Here is a 17,335-nt window from a genome sequence, read left to right as displayed (position 1 = left end):
TGATTGATTTTGGCAACTTTTTTGAATTTGGATTTATAAAAGTACGATGAGAGGACATTATGTTATCAACTGATTTTAAAAGAAAATTGTTGATACATGAGTGTCGACGAGAGTGGAGAAAGAGGAGAAGGGGTGGTGTTGAGGAAGGTTAGTTCACTCATGCCAGGGTCGATAGCCCAATGACCTAAATGAAAATTTTCGAACAGTTCAATGACCATTTTGTAACTTATTGAAGTTGAGTGAGTAAAATACAAACTTACTAATAGTTTAGTGAACTTGGTGTGGTATCTATACTATTAATAAAACCCTTGACGGAGTTAGAGTCACGAGTCAACCGAGCACCAACTTAGTTAAGGAAATTACAAAAATGACCTATCGTAATTAAAATAAATTATATTATTTGAGGGTACTTTAGTATTTTTTATTTTAAAAAACCAATAAAGATATACATATGATGAGATTTGAATTCATGCCAATTGGATTAGCAAAGTCTCAAAATTTATACTCAAGTTATATTTTAATATTTTTTATAGATTTTAATTTTATTATGTATACTTTATTACCTCCATAAACTATATATATATTTACTTACTATTTATAAAGCCATTTCTTGAGTCGTTGTCATCCATCAATTGAGTATTAACTCGCTTAGGAAATTACTCTAGTGTCCTTTTGCATTTAAAATAAATTATATTATTTGAGGTGAACTAAAAAATGCATATGATAATATTTGAACCTATACCAATTAAATTAGCAAAATTTCAAATTTATCATTCAACTAAAATTTTATTTTGATATTTTTATACATTTTAATTTTATTATGCACATTTTTCTACATACATCAATTGTATATATCTATACAATATATAAAGTGGTTATTGAGTTGGTGTAAGTCATGGAATTACTAAAATACTCTTACTTTGAATATTATATTGTAAAAATATTTTTATCTTTTATACTTTTATATAATCTTTAAATAAAACAACTGAAAAACATTATTTGAGAATTAAACACAAGACCAACAAATTCATATAAAAAACCTTTGCCACCCTCTACTTTTATCTATTTATTTATATATGTTTAGTATGAAAATATTTTCACACGCAGGTACGATAAAATCTAGTTATAATTTACCTAAATTATATTAACCCGAAAAATAATAAAAATAAAATTTGAAAAAAGAACAAGGGAAAACTGCGAGGAAACCGGAATGAAAAGTCAATGGAGAATAAGGAACAGAAGGCGACAAAAAGTGGGACAAAGAAGCGTTAGACACGTGATAGTAGTGAAGTGAACAGTGGAAATTTAAACGGGTCTTTCTTTTGAGTCTTCTTGGTTCCCATAGAAATTTCATTTACATTTGACATGTGAATTTGTGAGGCATTTGAATTTCATGCACCCCCACCCCGACCCCCACCCACACCTATAACCTAACGTTAATAAAACACCATTTCAATTTGCTTGCGTGTTGTGTCACCAATAAAATCCTCTTTTTTAAACTTATTTTAACCAAGGGTGCGCCGCGTCAACTCAACCTCACTCTTCGCCCCTTCTTGCTGCGACCCATCTATCTTCCACTTATCCCCCCCTCCTTTTTTTGTATATATACCCCCCACCCTTCCCTTCTTTCCCCCATTTTTTTTCTTACCCTTTCTCTTTCTTTTTTAGGTTGTTGCAGCTTCTTCTTCAAGAGACAGCTCTTTTTTTTTTTTTCCTTTTCTTTTCTTGTCTTTCTGGGTTTTCGTTTTTGTTCCTTTCACTGTCCCCTCGCCAGGCGAGTTTTCTTTTTCCCCATCTCTTCTTGTTCTTTCCTGTTAAAGTTTTGTTCTTTTCAGATCTGTTTACAATTTTATTATGTATTTTCGTGTCACTGCTTTAAATCTTTGATCCTTAGCTGGGTTGGTTCGTTTTGACCAAAAAAAAAAAAAAAAGAAGAAGCCATATTAGCAGTAGGTAGTAGCTAGCAAGAGAAGAGAACCCTTAGGTGTATGAAGAATTTGACCCTATTTCTGTTGGGATCTGCAGAAGGCCGGTTGAGTTATTTACACGGTTGGGAGCTTTTGGAGGATTCTTCATCATCTTTAAGGCTTTTTGTTTTCGGTCAATGGAGGTATACGGCAAAACCATGGCTGTTGCCCCTGCAAATGTTATTTATTTGTCTACTATTCTGGGCCGTGATGGTCCTATCCCTGTTCACAAATGCGATTGGAAATGTCAAAACGAACATGTTTGTGGCAACATGTATCGCTGCAAACTAACTGGAATTACACACATCTGTGACAAGAACTGTAACCAGCGAATCTTGTATGATAACCATAGTTCCCTCTGCCGGGCGAGCGGCCAGGTCTTTCCCCTCACTCAAGCCGAGGAACAGGCGGTCAGAGGCGTCCGGAGGAAGTTTGATGCCGACAATTCCCCGTCCTCTGATAGCTGTGGTTTTAAGCGCAGACGCGATGCACAGTTCCACCCTTCTCCGTTCGAAAGATCTTTCTCTGCTGTGAGTCCGATCTACAGCCGAGTCGGAGATGGCATGGATACTAGCTAGATTAGAAATTTACGTTACGTATAATTATAGTATCCTATTATTAACCATAAAAAGACTCCTATATTTCCCTTTAAGTTTTCGATTTTCTCATGGGACAAATATGGATAATTTGACTTTGATGTTCATCGACGGTGGACCGATGGGGTTCTACCTGCCTGTAGGAAAAAAACAGAACACTTTTATTGCTTAATGCTATGTAGTTCCTCCTAGCTTCGTTGTGAAACTTAAGTTCAATTCTGTTTCTTTCTAACTCTTCTTATGTTATTAACTTTGACAGCTACAGGGTTCTTGTAGGTTCTTAAATTAGGAGTTGAAATGTTACCATGTTTTCGTTTCGTAGTTTCTGATTTATATATGTTCATTCTTCTTTATTTATTTGTGGATGTATGGTGCTTTAATTCATTGCCAGCCTTGCTCTGAATTGTATTTATAGCCTGGAACCATATCTAGTTTCATGGTTTTTTGGCATATTTTAATGTGATTCTATTTGTTGTTTTTTTGTTTGCCTAGTTGAATGCAGGTTGAAGAGGGATGTCATGTTTTCCATATATATATTCTAGTTTATTTTATCCTCTTCTTGTCCCTGTTTAATTTCCTAAAGATCCTGAAGTATATGTTGATTTTGCAGGGCTTGAAAGTGTCCAATTCAGGAAGTTTAAATATGCTTTTGCAATATTGAATGAATCTCTTCTTTTCCATTTCTAGGTTTTGTGAATTTAAATGCCTGACTTATTTTCAATCATTCTCATGCAGGTAATTTTGTCATTGCTTGCGATGGATAGCGGAACCAATGTGAAGGTGCCATCTTATGCTTGTTTCCTACTAGGGATTTCCCATAGGTTGCAAAGTGGTTCAACCATACTCGAGTAGAACATGTATCATTGCTGACTTCAGACGGCAACCAGGTAGAACTATTGCTACTGCCGTATGTAAAGATGTACTGTTTGAGCTTTGCTTGTGGAAGAACTGCTACATGCTGATGCATGTGAGTTGCCATGTTCTTGCAGCTTTGATGGGGTGAAGAAACCAATGGGGAACATCCTTCTGTCTGGCTGGTTGCAGAAATGAGTTAATGATGTCGACTTTCTCAACGGTAATAGACATTTATGAACTGAAAATGGAGTTAATAGGCAAGTTGGTTGATCCTCCTACTGTTTAATTGCTTGATCAAGTAGCTTGCTGTCATCTCTATCCTTAGAAAATAGTAACATACTGTCTGAATTGTACTGAATCAGCTGCCCAAAACCATGAAGAACTGAGATGGCCAGTTATGGACCTGTGAGAATCAGATACTGCTTACCAAAAGGCTTATTTGTCTGGCTAACAATTATGGGGAGTTCAGTTTAGCCGGTGAAGTGGATCTTGTTTAGCTGAATTGAAACATTCATGTTCTGGTCCCACAATGGTGTCTGTTCCATTGTTTGCTCATACATGTTGATCATTGCCAACAAGTTCTTGTCTTGGCTTAATGACAAAATTGCAATTCTGGTTCAGGTTTGAGTCTCATTTGCGGGTTCTTGTTTAGGTTAATTTTGATCATAGACTGGAAATCTGTTGGTTATGTTTTTTGTAATGTTTGATTTATTTTTATTATTAAAAATATTGATTATCATTTAAAGTTAAGCTGGGGATATTTGTATTTTTGGCCCTTTGCTAAAGAAGCAAAATTATGCTATTCACTTTGTGTAACTGATTTCACATATTTTGTGGAAAGTGCTAATCGTGTATGCTAAATAGGGACTCGTTCGGAATTAAACGTCAACATTTTACTTCTATTTTTATCAAAAAATAAAAGAAAATTACCTCCCAAAAGTAAATAGGTGTAAGTTTTTGTTGTGTTATTAAATCAAAAGAGAGATTTATACTAGGACTGGTACCATTCAACGCCGCCCTCCCATTCTGCATCGCCGGCTAATGTTCTTTGGCCAATCGTATCCGTTACCTCGGGTTTTTTAGCCATCGATATAGGTTTCTCCATCCACAATCGACTAGTTTATAATTTATGCTCTTTTCCCCTTTTGTGGCTTCGTTTCTCAGCATCGTCTCCGATCTTGAAAGGCTCAGGTAGACTTGCCTCACCTTCCCCTTCCCCTTCGCCTCCTTCAGCTCTACCCTTGTATCAACTCTTTCTTCGGTTGCTGACTTCAATAGTTAGATTGCTAGCATCCCTCTCGACTAAACAAGTTTTTACAGTTCAGATCTCTATGGCAAGAGATTTCAAACAATGAGGATGGGTTTACGGCGACCAACTGTTTGGTTTTTGAGCATCTCCCACCGTCCTTGGAGATACATCTTTGATGTTGGTCATCGGCCATTTTCTAACATGTTATGACAATCCCCTCGAAATAATAAAATTTGTCAATGGGTTGGGGTATGATCTGGCATCACAATTGCTACTTGTAGCTCTTTTGAGTTCTTTGATACGTATTTTTAATTGGGGATCAGTGTATCTGTTGTTTTGGGTCAAAAGGTTTTTTCACTACCAAGATGACAAGAATTTGCATAAAAACTCACCGTATAAATGAAGAGTGTGGTGATGATCACTACGGTCTCTCCACATTCCCGTTCTACTAATATGGGAAGCTTGATTCGAATAATAGGAGCTCGTTTCTGTTTCATAGAGCAATAGATTTTAGTTTTAAGAAGCAGATCTTCTATTACTTTTCCCATTCCGTGTAGCCGAGCATGTAACTTTTTTTGGGCCTATGTTTGTATGGGATATTAATCATGGTTTACTGTAATACCTTCTTTATGAAAAAAGAAACTAGGGCTGGCATCAGGCAAAAAATATTAAATGGGCTGAAAGAGGTGTGGGCCAAATTCCCATTCAAGAATTAAACCTAATCCAAAAGAAAATTGAATTACCAGATTGAGCTTTGTCGATAAAAGATTCTTCACTCGATTTCAATTTTTTAGATAAAAATACGGATTGATTCGGGTGGAAAAATATTAGGGTCGACCCAGTCCGTGCCAAAATCTGATATATCTATATCCATTTCCAGCGGCAGCACACCCAGCATTCAAGCATCTCTTAAGCCTCCCTCTCCTATCCTTTGAGCATAAGAAAATTATACACAAAAATGGAGCGAGGAAAAGAGCAGGGAATGGTGGTGATGCCTCAGCAAAACCCTTTGGAACAGTTGCAAGCTAAGTTCAAGGAAGTGGAGACCAGTTTCAGAGGATGGCTAGCCAAGCAGTCCTTGCCCGTCGAGGCGGCTGTTGTAACCACCACCAGCGCTGCTCAGGGTGCTGCTATCGGTGCTTTCATGGGTACCCTCACCAACGATGTCTCCTCCTCTCTTCCAACTCCCCCTCAGGCTTCCCTCGATCCTCAAGCCATGGCTTCTCTCAAGCAAGCCCAGGTCTTGTCCCCCTTTTTTTTACTTGCTTTCGTTCTCATCTACCACCTCTCGATATTTGTAGAGAGCTGTAATCCTCCTTTTTTTTTCCATTGCGTTGACTGCAATTGCTGGTTTTAGTTAGAATTTACAACTGGTGAAGGGTTTTTGAAACAGTATCGAATCATTCATTGGTAAATGGAATTTATTGATGTATGGTAGGTGTTTTACTTTATTACAGGCTCTATCAGGAGGCCCCCTGATACAAGCTCGGAATTTTGCTGTGATGACGGGTGTGAATGCAGGCATATCTTGTGTTATGAAAAGATTGAGAGGAAAGGAGGATGTCCAATCTAGGTGAACCTTTTTATCTCCGTTGATCTCCTTATGTTGTTTTATAGCTAGAGGAGATTGCTAGTAGTCATAGCTCTCAATAAACCCATAAAAGATACCAATTGATAATTGCTATAAGGGACTTGTTTTAATTGGTAACAGTTGAAAGGGTGATTAACTCATTATATCTCATGTTGAGTAGCAAAACAGAGAACAATTTTTGCTTATTTCCCCGTCATTTTTGAAGCTTGGAGCTACTTTTACATCCTGCTCTCAAGGGGGCAATCTATTTTCTGTACCTCCACTGAGCCTGTCGTAAATTAGAATTGCTATATTATATGTGGAGAACATTGTATGGATAATTCAAGCTTGTTTCTGACTAAGGAATTCTAGACTTCATTATTTATCTTTTTTGTATTAGTTGACCTTTATACTTTAGGTTTGCACTATTGTTTAAGATAAATACTGTATGTTGCAGCATGGTGGCGGCTTTCGGCTCTGGGGCAATGTTTTCTTTAGTGAGTGGTATGGGTGGCCCAAATCAGATTGCAAATGCAGCTACATCTGGTCTTTTTTTCGCCCTTGTTCAAGGTGGCCTTTTCCAGGTGATATATTATCTCATTAACCTCTCCAAAGTCACTGTTCTATATAATATCTGGTTATTGACTGGTTCGGTAGCTATATGTACATGATGCAACTAGCGTAACTGCAAATGGTGTGCTAAAGTTTTAGAATCAATTCCACGAGTTTCTCGATTGAATTTCCCCTTCCAACAGTTGAATATTCTGAATGCATAAAATATTGCTCTACTGGCCTGTAGTTTCATATCTGACAACCCTTATTTTGTGATTACAGCTAGGTCAAAAGTTTTCTCAACCACCTGCCGAGGATATATACTATTCCAGAACAAGATCCATGTTAAGTAGTCTTGGCTTGCAGAACTACGAGAAAAACTTCAAGAAAGGCTTGTTAACGGACAACACATTGCCTTTGCTCACTGATAGGCAAGCAATTTGATTTTATCTTCAATTCAACTTCCAAACTAATAGTTTACGAACTGTTTAGTTATAATCTGATGACCTTTAAATCGAAACGATGTGTTTCAGTGCTCTTAGAGATGTGAAAATACCACCCGGACCCAGGCTCCTTATTCTCGATCATATTCAGAGGTTTGATTCAATCTTCCATATAGGATAATCATACATTGCCAGTTTCTACCATCTCACCTTCTGGTTTAATATTTGTCTTTAGGGACCCAGAATTGAAAGAGAAGCAAGGGCGACGCCGGTGAGCTTCTACTATCAAGCTGTTTCTCCATTAAGGGGCATTTTCCTATCCATCTGAAACTAAAGAACAGGAGCCAGCTTGTATCATTTCCATTGGAAATGAATTTCTTTTCTTTATTTCATGCTGTCATTAGGATCCAATTTGGATAAACATGGTTGTTTAGGATTCTTTAAACAAGTTTTCCTTCTAGCTTTAATTTGTTAAGTAGTTTCAGTTGGTGTTATACTAAATATCTTTATAAAAATCCCATATGCATGAGGTTAAGGCATGAGTGCAGTTATTTTGGTATTTTTGCCTGTGCTTTTGTAGCCAAAGCATTAAAGATTACCAGCCAATGTGTTCTTTTGGTAGCATCTAAATGCAGATTGATAGCTGTAGACTGCTATATCGGGAAATTGGATATAGGCGGCCTTTTGAGATTAAAAACGACACGGTGGGGATGAGGTTAATTACTAGTAGTGAGAGTGGGCAGCGAGTTGAGTTCAAAATTAGGCGATGTTGTTTTTTTAAATTTTGTTTATTGGTCTGATTTCATTATTTATTTAATATTAAAAAAGTTAAAAAAGAAGATTTATATATTTTTAGAACTCTGTTTAAGTTGATATCTATACTAATTATAACTTTCAATCACCAAATATTGTTTTTAAATAAAATAATTGTACTTTGATGATACTTTTCTAAAAAATTTATAATGTTAAGATCAATTAAAAAAATTATACTTATTTACGTAATTAATATAAAAGAGAAAATTATCGGATCAACCAAAAGAAACAAAACCTTGTCGTTTGGTCCACGTCTGAATTCCATTCATTATCAATCATTTTCATAAAATTTTATACGCTATAATGAATAATGCTACAAAAAATTTAAAATTTAAACTTAAAGAACAACTTTTTATTACCACATATATATAATATTTTTACCACAGATCTGTTTTATCTTTTTATTTTTCATTCTCAGTCAAATCATATTCTAAAGTCTAATAATCCTTTAATTAATTATTTGCGTTGTACGCCATTGTTGATGTTTATGATTTTCACGTCTCTTTTAGCTTTGACTGCATATCTCACGACACCCAGTTTTTGGCCCATAGTCAATCATCTTCCCCACTCTTCTCCTGTCAAAGTAAGTTGATCTATTTTCTTATACTACTTATCTCCTTTTTCTTTGATTTTTTTTTTGTTAACTTTTGCCTTTTGTCCGATTGTCCAGCTCCTATTACAGATCTGCAGGTAAGGTTTTTTTTTTTTTTTTTTTGAATTCTTGAATCCTTAGATTTACCGCCTGATTAAATTATTTAGTAACGGATATTATATGAATGTTTTTTTTATCATCAGTAATAGGTAATGATCAGTGAAATCGTTGGTGGGTTAGATTTGAGAGGGAGATTCCTTTCTCCAATTCCATTGTTGTTGATTAATTATAGCCATTTTCGTTATACATCCCAATAATTGTCTGTTTGTTTTGGGGATGGACTGATTGCTTGCCATGGAAATGGATCGAGAATCGGGGAAATTGGAGCAAATTGTTTCCCAATTTCGTTCCAAGATCTTGCACGTTATTTTGGACTCTAGGGTCCCTTCTCTTCACCACCACCACCACCAGCAACAGCAAGAATCGCTTTCTCATTCTCGGGTGAGAAAGACTGACAAATGGTTCAATTTAGTATTAGGAGACCGTCCCCCAGCTCTGGAGAATCTCAATTTCTCCCTTAGGAATCTCTTTGATCCTATGGTAATAGACATAATATTGGTTCACCGTGGTTCTTGTTCCTCATCGGTGGACAATCTTTATAGTCCTTCAGCTCCAGCTGCGGGACCTGCTGATGAGACTGTTATCGAAAGATGGGTTGTTCAATATGATTGCCCACGGTTTATTGCTACTCCAAGCGGTGCTGATGCTTCTGTTTCTTATAAGAAGATTTACAAGAAGTCAATCATACTTTTGAGATCACTTTACACACAAATGAGGCTTCTCCCTGCATACAGAATCTTTAAGCAGCTAAGTTCGTTGAGCCAAACATATAATTTCGATCTTGTTTACAAGGTTTCATCATTTAGTCATCCCTTCTCTCGGGAAGAGGAGAGTGGAATGAAAGAATATATTTTTGCACCTGTTGAGGCTCTTTCAGGTTGCCTTTCTGTGTCGGTGACCTACCGTGCAACTCTATCTGATTTCAACCTTGAGCCTTTGGTATCTTTGCCACCGAAAATTATAACAGACTATGTTGGCAGCCCTACGACGGACCCTATGAGATCCTTTCCTTCATCAGATAAGGGTGCTCATGCTACATCCTTTCCTTTAAGAGGAGCACGACCTCCATCTTCGTCTCCATTTCAACGTCCGCACAGCTGGTCTAGTGGTTTTCACAGAGGATTCCCTTCTACAAAAACTCAATCTCTTGCAGGATCTCCACCTGTTTATCGTACATCTCCCAAGCCGTATGATATTGCATCTCCACCTACTGATTTATATGGTAATAGAATTCAAAATCAAAGAGTGTCAACTCTACAACAGGTTACTGCTTATGATGAATATAAGTCATCACCCCCGTTCTCACCATCTGCTTCTCCATCAACTCCATCATACTTATCTGGTACTAATCCTTTGCTTACTCGTCATTGTTCTGAGACGGCTCCAGTAACCATTCCACTTCCACTAACTGGCAGAAGTACTAGATATCTTTCTCCTAACTCTTCTGATCCAAGTAGGCATTCCCTTCCACCTTTGTCTCCTAGAAGCTCAAAGCACGATGCCTCATCTCAGGAATCTCCTTCTGGGATTCGGTCATACAGGAAAATAGAAGCTCTAAGGGCAGGAGAGTCTCCTTCTGGCTTATCGAATAATTATTCTGCACAGAAGGTAGTCTTAAATTTCTGTTCCTTTAAAAGTTCTGCGCTCCAACAAAACCTTGTATCTTTATTTATATGCCAGCTGATGAGGCCAATACTCATCTGTTTCACAGGTGGTTAGAGATAGTAAAGATGACTCGGGTCGATTCTCTGCATTGTTGTCTTCTAGTGGATCACCTCGTATTGGATTCTCTAGAAGCTCTAGTAGATTATCTTTCCAGGATGACATGGATGATTGTGAATTCTCTTGCCCTTTTGATGTTGATGATGTCGATGTATCTGATTCATCCAGGTACATACCTTATTCCTTTTTTCAGTCTCTCTGCCTGTACTGCTTTCCTTAAAGAAATATCTAGAATTGGTTCTGATGTCTGTTATTTTTTCATTGAACTAGTGCTTATTTTTGAATCGCTTCTCTTGTGTGGCAAGACCTTGCATGATATGAAAGACTGGACCTGAACTGATATCTTAATGCTGCATTCATCTACTATGTCTAATTCTGCCTCAAGTCTGTCTTACATAGAGTACATCTCGGTTTTGTTAGTTACTTGTCATGGAGGCAACTACTAGTTAAAAGTTTTAGATGCTTATGTTGAGCCATTTGATACCCTTGTTCCTAAGCTGAGAATATTATATTGATAAAGATAAAGGTTTAATTTCTAAAGTATGGCCCTGCTTAAAACAAGAAGGAAACTGAAAGTGTAGAATTAGGTTAAGGTTCAGAAGCTGTGAGCCTGATTAATATATTAATTTGGCTTATAGGCCATTTTTGTCATTAGAAGGAAGAATCCTTGGAGAGCAATGAAAATGAGAAAAATGTTTTTTGGATTCTCACACGAACTTACCCTTTTACGGATTTAAATCAATTCATTATGGGACTTGCAATTTGTGTTTATCTTTGCATTCTTTTCATGCTTGCAATGTGTGTTTACAGTCAAAACACAGAGGGGAAAAAGGCTTCAGAATTCACTGCACAGTCAAATCTGGTTGGTAAAAAATCACAAGATGCTGCTGTTGGCATTCTTGTTCACATGCTTAGAACAGCACCGCCTCTCCGACAAGACTCGAGTTGCTATTCGACACATTCATTAAGGACTGAATATGAGGGAGGTGTCAGTATCGCTTCTGGATTTTTTATGCCGCGTAAAACGGCAGATGCGCTCGAAGAGCTCAACAGCTACAGAGAAATGAAGGATCTACTACTATCGAAGAGTGGAACTCGGGTTGTTCGGAAAGAGGAAATGAAGTAGCTCTGGGTTGAAGATGATCATATGACTGTCAACTGTTGTTAAATACAGCAGCAGCTAATGCATTTTAGCTTTAAAATAGAACACATTTAAAAAAAAGAAAAGAAAGGATTAACAGTTTATGTACATATTTATATTAGTTACTAAGATTGAATCAGTCACTAAAATTTGCTAATGCAAAGAAAATATCTCACATGTAGATACTGCTTGTATGTTTTTGGGAGTTCCCTTGTGAAATCAATTCAATATAAAAAATGTACCTGGGCTAACCAAAATTCAATTTACGATAACTATTTCATTCATAGCTATTCAATGTTACAGTTTTCTTTTCATTACTCAAAGAAAATTATACAGTAGTCGCTTAAATGGCACTTGTTGTAGTCTAGAAGGATGTAGATTTTAAGTGAATAAATTAGATTAGTGTTGGGAATTAAGAGTTAAAATTGGAATTTAAAAAGAAATATTGGGAGTAAATTAAAATTTTCAATAAGCAAAAAGAAATTTTGAAATTGCAAATTCGTATGTAATATTTTGAAGTGAATCGAGGCAATAAACTAGACAAGGTATTAGAGTTAAAAGGGTAAATTAGAATTCTTAAAAATAAATTTTGATTTACGAGAGAATAAAAAAATAAAAGATAGGAAATTATATAACACTATTAAAATTATTAAAATAAACTTTTATTACGAATACATGATAATTTAATTTATTTGAAAAGTTGTATCATAGTCAACTATGTTCAAGATTACTAAACCATTAGTAATTTATATGTTGATCATTCAACTTCAAAAAGTTATAAAAAGGTTATTGAATTATTCGAAAATTTTCATTCAAGTTATTAGGCTGTTATAACCACTGTTATGTAGCCTTCACAAATTTGTCAACCAAAATCCAAACAATTTTCTTCGTCGATATCTGACACTAACCATCAGATTGACTTGACTCCGAGATATGTTCTACTCGTCGATGAGTATTAACTGATCCACCATAACAATCGCCTAATCGTTGTTGGAGCTCGCTAACCGGACTTAAGAAAAAAATTTTAATAACTTAGTGACCTAAACAAAAACTTTCAAAGAGTTTAATGACTTGAATTAAAAACTTTCAAATAATTCAACAGCTATTTTATAACTTTTTAAAATTAAATAACTAAAACATAAACTTATTAATAATATAATCAACTTACCGAAATGATTATAAATAAGGGTGTCAGCAGATGAGTTAAAAATAATTTAAAATAGATTGGCGTGCAAATAAAATGTTGCAAGAATCATGATGATGAAATGTGTTACAAATATTTCATTTTCATCATCACGGTTGCCTTCCTATTCTCAACAATCTCTTTTATATAAAAGCCATCACATCTTATGGTGATTCTGAAAATGATTGACCAATTTTTTAACATCAACACAACGTGGATATAAATATTTAGTTAAATTTTATTATTAGGTACAAGCTTTTATAATTTGTATTCTAATTCAATTAAGTTTAATTTATAATATTTAAATTGGTTTAATCAAATTTTGCAATTAGTTTTGTGTAATGTTATTCTAGAATTTTTTCTATCAAAATAAATAAAAATAGTTAAATTTTTCTAAAATAAAACAACCCACAAGATGGTTTGAGTTTCCCCCAAACCAATTTCATCGTTTCTCAATAAATTCACCGATCTCAAAAGAATTTTTGTAGGAGACAAAAAATTGTAACAGGTGTCAGAAATTCATATAAGAAAATATGTTTGGGGTAGTCCTTACTTTTTTTTAAATTTAAAATTTAATCCAAATTCTTTAAATAAAGCTATTTTTTATTATTTTTTATATTCTAAATAAAATATAAAAATTATAATTTTTTAAAAATAAATAAATTCATACTTTTTAAAATTAAAAACTATTAAAAAATAAAAACTCTTTAAAATTTTAAAAATGAAAATGATTTTAAAATATAAAAAATCTAAAATTCAATGTATTTTAAACTGGACCAAACCGATCAACTGGACGGAGAATCGAATCGGTGAGAGGTAAAAAATCAGCTGACCTGCAAGCCGGTATGGATTGATTGAATCGAGCTAAAACAAAAATAATTTTAAAATATAAATGTGTTACTATACCAATTAGAAAAAAAAATTTCGTTATCAAATTAACAGAAAATGACCAAAATAAGAATGAATTCAAGCGTTAGTGTCCAAGTTAAAAATTTTTAAAGTTTGGTGACCCGCAAACAGGAACGCACCTAATGACTATAACTCCAAGATCAATCAAACTAGGATCTTTTCCTACCGCTTGGATTCACAAAATTTTCTATGATGATATTCGAAATTCTGATACTCATTATAGAGAGATTTAGAAATTCATTTGCCAATTTAACAAGGTCATTCCATTTGAAGTATGGCCTCTTACAGATGTCACTGCTCCATGGGATACTTGGTCAGTTCAGCATAAACCTTATCATGAAGAAATTCTAAAGGCCATTCAAGAATATTATGAGAGTATTCCAGATCCAATGGAATGGTCACAAGACTATCCTTGGTACTGCAGCCAAATCAATCTTGACAGGATAAGGATTCAAGATTCTCAGTCACAATATGAAGATAAGGATGAAGATTTTAATCCAGATGCATACCATGATGCTCTCCAGCTAGAAATTTATCAAAAAAGAAGGAAAAGCAGGATCGTATCATTGATCTTAACCTCACATCAGATGAGTCCACCGACTATGATTAAAGGAGGAATCTTACTGTTTGTTTTCAATAAAGATGTCCTGTACTATTCTTTTGATGTAAAATATTTGTACTATAGGTTTGTTTGTGTGTAAGCCTCTTCATCTATATAAGAAGAAGCTATCTCCTATTGTAAGATAGATCGGAAAAATTCAAAAAAAAAATAGTGTGTTTGCTATCTAAGGCTTTCTAAATTCTCCTACTTTCTCTCTGAATTTCCTTCTAAGATAAGTTCAAATTATGAGTTACCAATGAGTTTTAATAGAGTATGCTCTGTGCTTGCCATACATATGGATCCTGCACATCAGAAATATTAAACTCTAACCAAAGATGTTAATGCTGTTGAAGATTTAGGAAATTTTTTGGATTAAGGCTTTGTAGCTGAAAGGTAGTGTCTATTTTAATATTAAATATTGTAAAAAAAGTCAAAAGTGTCTAATTTTATTATTGTTTTATTGTTCAATTAATTATATTTGATTGTTGATTTTTATGCAGATAACATATATATATTTATTTAATTACTTAATTGCTACCATATGACTTTTTTTCATATTTATAAATATTTCTCCATATTATTTTATCATCACATTTAGCTCTGGTTGATTTACTTCCTAGGTAGGCTCCTATATATATCAACATGTATCCTATCTTAAGATTAACACATGTTTTCTAAGTCTAAATTCACTTGTATGATAATGCAAACTCACCATGTGTGAACTCATATTGACGAACTATTTAATCCATCATTATAGGAGCAAAGGAGATCAAGTCAATCCCAGTTGGATAATCGAGTAGCAGGTTGATAATGGCAAACACCATAACAAGTATAAACATAAAATGTTGATGTTAATTTATACCATTACTTTTTTTATTAAATAAATATGTTACAAGTTAATTACACACTTAGGTTAGTTTAATTTTGTATTTATAATTTCGTCCTTTGCAAGTTGTATAAATTTATCTTTTAGCCCTTAATATTTTAATTTTGATTCAATAATGTTTACTATAAAAAAATCTGTAAAAGAAATTGTAATTGACGTTAATCAATGTTTGAAATACTAAGGTAGGAATATTACCTCTTTAAAGATTTCCATATATTTATAGTGATTAAAGGGATGTTTTTGAATAAATAATTTAAAGAATGTCTCTAAATAATATAAGTATATATAATGGTGAGTTTATTATATGGACATAACTACTAATAATTAGCTAGGACAATTATGTTTTTTTAGAAAAAGAAAACTATGTTATAAATACAATTTTATTTTATTTAATATTATTGAAATATTTAACACAAAATTTATGGTAAAAGCTAATTTTGTGTCATTTATTCCGCAATTCATATTGTAAAATACATTTCTAAATTGTTTATAAACATTTTCTTTAAATTTATTTATTGCTTAATATTTAATATAACTTTTGTATTGCATCTTTCTTTGTACATATATATTTAAAATTTTTATGTATTTAATTATATTGTAAGTAATTATCAAAAACAAAAATAATATCGTAATTTTATTTCAATCTTCTCATGACGTATGCTTTCTTTTTTTTTGTGAAAATATAAATAAATAATTACATCAAAATACTATGAAAAACGAAATCAATTTACTAAATCAAACTTTTAAAGCTATGAGCTCCTCGAGAGCTTCGTTGAAAACCTGAACACTTCCCCTACAAAAGCAATGCCAACACCCGACTTAACCGCTCCATCGATATTCAAGTGATACCAAGTACCTGTATAGGAATGGCCTGAATCGGTTACATGCTGTCCAGATGGGTTTTTCATATAAGCCAAAGCATATTATTTCGCCCAACTAATAGAGACTTTTACAATCTCACGAAAATTCCAAATTATTTATTTTTCTAGATGCGCCAAGTAATCAACCCAAATAAACAAAGATTAACTAATCCCTACAGTAAGGAGAGGAGAGGGAATGCTCACAATTCTTAAGATTCTATGTGTCCTCTGCTGTAACCATTTCATTAAGCCGACAATCTGATATAATATTTCCATGATAAGGTATTTATTTAAACAAATACCTTAAGTGTGGAATCCAAGAATCCTTCCAACACCAAATAGAGCGACCATCTCCTACAGACCCATTAAGTTTTCACAAAGTAGAGGCCATACATTAGAAAGGACTCTCCAAATTAACTTAAATATAATATACCATAACATACAATCACCACTACAATATGGATTACAATTGATCCGTGTATCGCACGAGAATGCACAAAAGTTAAAGTTTTCAGAGTTTATCATACTAAAATATTTTTTTCCTCTTATTTTGCTTTGAAAGAGTTTTCGAAAATATATGGTTTCAAATTTATATGCTCTAACTCATTCAATTTAATTCAACTCGAATTTCATTTTACTCGACTTGATTTGAAAAAATTTCAAATCAAGTCAGGATGATAAAATGAGACTCGTCGACTTGGTTAACTTAAAATTTTTTTACTCGATTCGATCGAACACTCACCCAAATAGAGAGTATTTAAATTTTTTTTTGGTTATTAACAAATATGTAACTAATAAAAGGTAACTACTGTTTTTTTTTTAAGTTAACTTATTTTCAATAAAGACAAATAATTTATTTATTTTAAACAAAATATTGTTTTCTATTTACAAGTAAAAAATCTGGCTTCTCAGTTCTCACCCACATAAACGAATGGAAATCTAGTTATATATAATAATCTTAAAAGTACATTATTGATATAATAATTAAAAAATAAAACATTCCTGGTCAAAAGACACTACCATGTGAACAAGGCAACAATTAATCACCTCACAATTACTACGAATTAATTTTTCAAAATTGGGAATTTCATTTTGTATTTATATTTTCAGAAATTTAATTTCTTTAATTTAAAATTTTTAAAATTTAGATTAATTAAATATCTTTTCTAATTAGATGGTTATTAAGTGAGTAATTTCTTTTAAAATATTATAACAATAAATTTAACAAAAACAATTAAAAGGGATAATAATTACACTTGAATTTTGGAATTTGAAA

The 17,335-nt window shown here is 33.6% G+C and overlaps 3 protein-coding genes across 4 annotated transcripts; all 3 read left to right on the top strand.

Moving 5' to 3' along the window:
• Window positions 1-1,616: 1,616 nt before the first annotated feature.
• LOC105765393 (hypothetical protein) lies at window positions 1,617-4,168 on the top strand. 2 transcript variants are annotated; one of them, XM_052624894.1, is made up of 3 exons: window positions 1,617-1,774; window positions 2,026-3,450; window positions 3,553-4,168. In XM_052624894.1, the coding sequence occupies exon 2, from the start codon at window positions 2,105-2,107 to the stop codon at window positions 2,543-2,545; it is 441 nt and encodes a 146-aa protein (XP_052480854.1). In that variant the 5' UTR covers window positions 1,617-1,774; window positions 2,026-2,104; the 3' UTR covers window positions 2,546-3,450; window positions 3,553-4,168. The 2 variants fall into 2 exon arrangements, with proteins under 2 accessions (XP_052480854.1, XP_052480853.1); XM_052624893.1 differs by having other exon boundaries at window positions 1,646-3,450.
• Window positions 4,169-5,496: 1,328 nt separating this feature from the next.
• LOC105765392 (chloroplastic import inner membrane translocase subunit HP30-2) lies at window positions 5,497-7,771 on the top strand. The gene is made up of 6 exons (XM_012584462.2): window positions 5,497-5,907; window positions 6,125-6,240; window positions 6,695-6,821; window positions 7,072-7,220; window positions 7,323-7,385; window positions 7,468-7,771. The coding sequence occupies exons 1-6, from the start codon at window positions 5,626-5,628 to the stop codon at window positions 7,505-7,507; spliced, it is 777 nt and encodes a 258-aa protein (XP_012439916.1). The 5' UTR covers window positions 5,497-5,625; the 3' UTR covers window positions 7,508-7,771.
• Window positions 7,772-8,487: 716 nt separating this feature from the next.
• On the top strand, window positions 8,488-11,886 carry LOC105765391 (autophagy-related protein 13a). The gene is made up of 5 exons (XM_012584459.2): window positions 8,488-8,628; window positions 8,716-8,735; window positions 8,841-10,365; window positions 10,469-10,647; window positions 11,290-11,886. The coding sequence occupies exons 3-5, from the start codon at window positions 8,992-8,994 to the stop codon at window positions 11,603-11,605; spliced, it is 1,869 nt and encodes a 622-aa protein (XP_012439913.1). The 5' UTR covers window positions 8,488-8,628; window positions 8,716-8,735; window positions 8,841-8,991; the 3' UTR covers window positions 11,606-11,886.
• The last annotated feature ends 5,449 nt before the right edge of the window (window positions 11,887-17,335 follow it).

The sequence above is a fragment of the Gossypium raimondii genome, chromosome 12 (genome assembly GCF_025698545.1).
Source record: "Gossypium raimondii isolate GPD5lz chromosome 12, ASM2569854v1, whole genome shotgun sequence".
Lineage (NCBI taxonomy): Eukaryota > Viridiplantae > Streptophyta > Magnoliopsida > Malvales > Malvaceae > Gossypium > Gossypium raimondii.
Note: the sequence above shows the minus strand (reverse complement) of the source record. Positions and strands in the feature narration are given on the sequence as shown.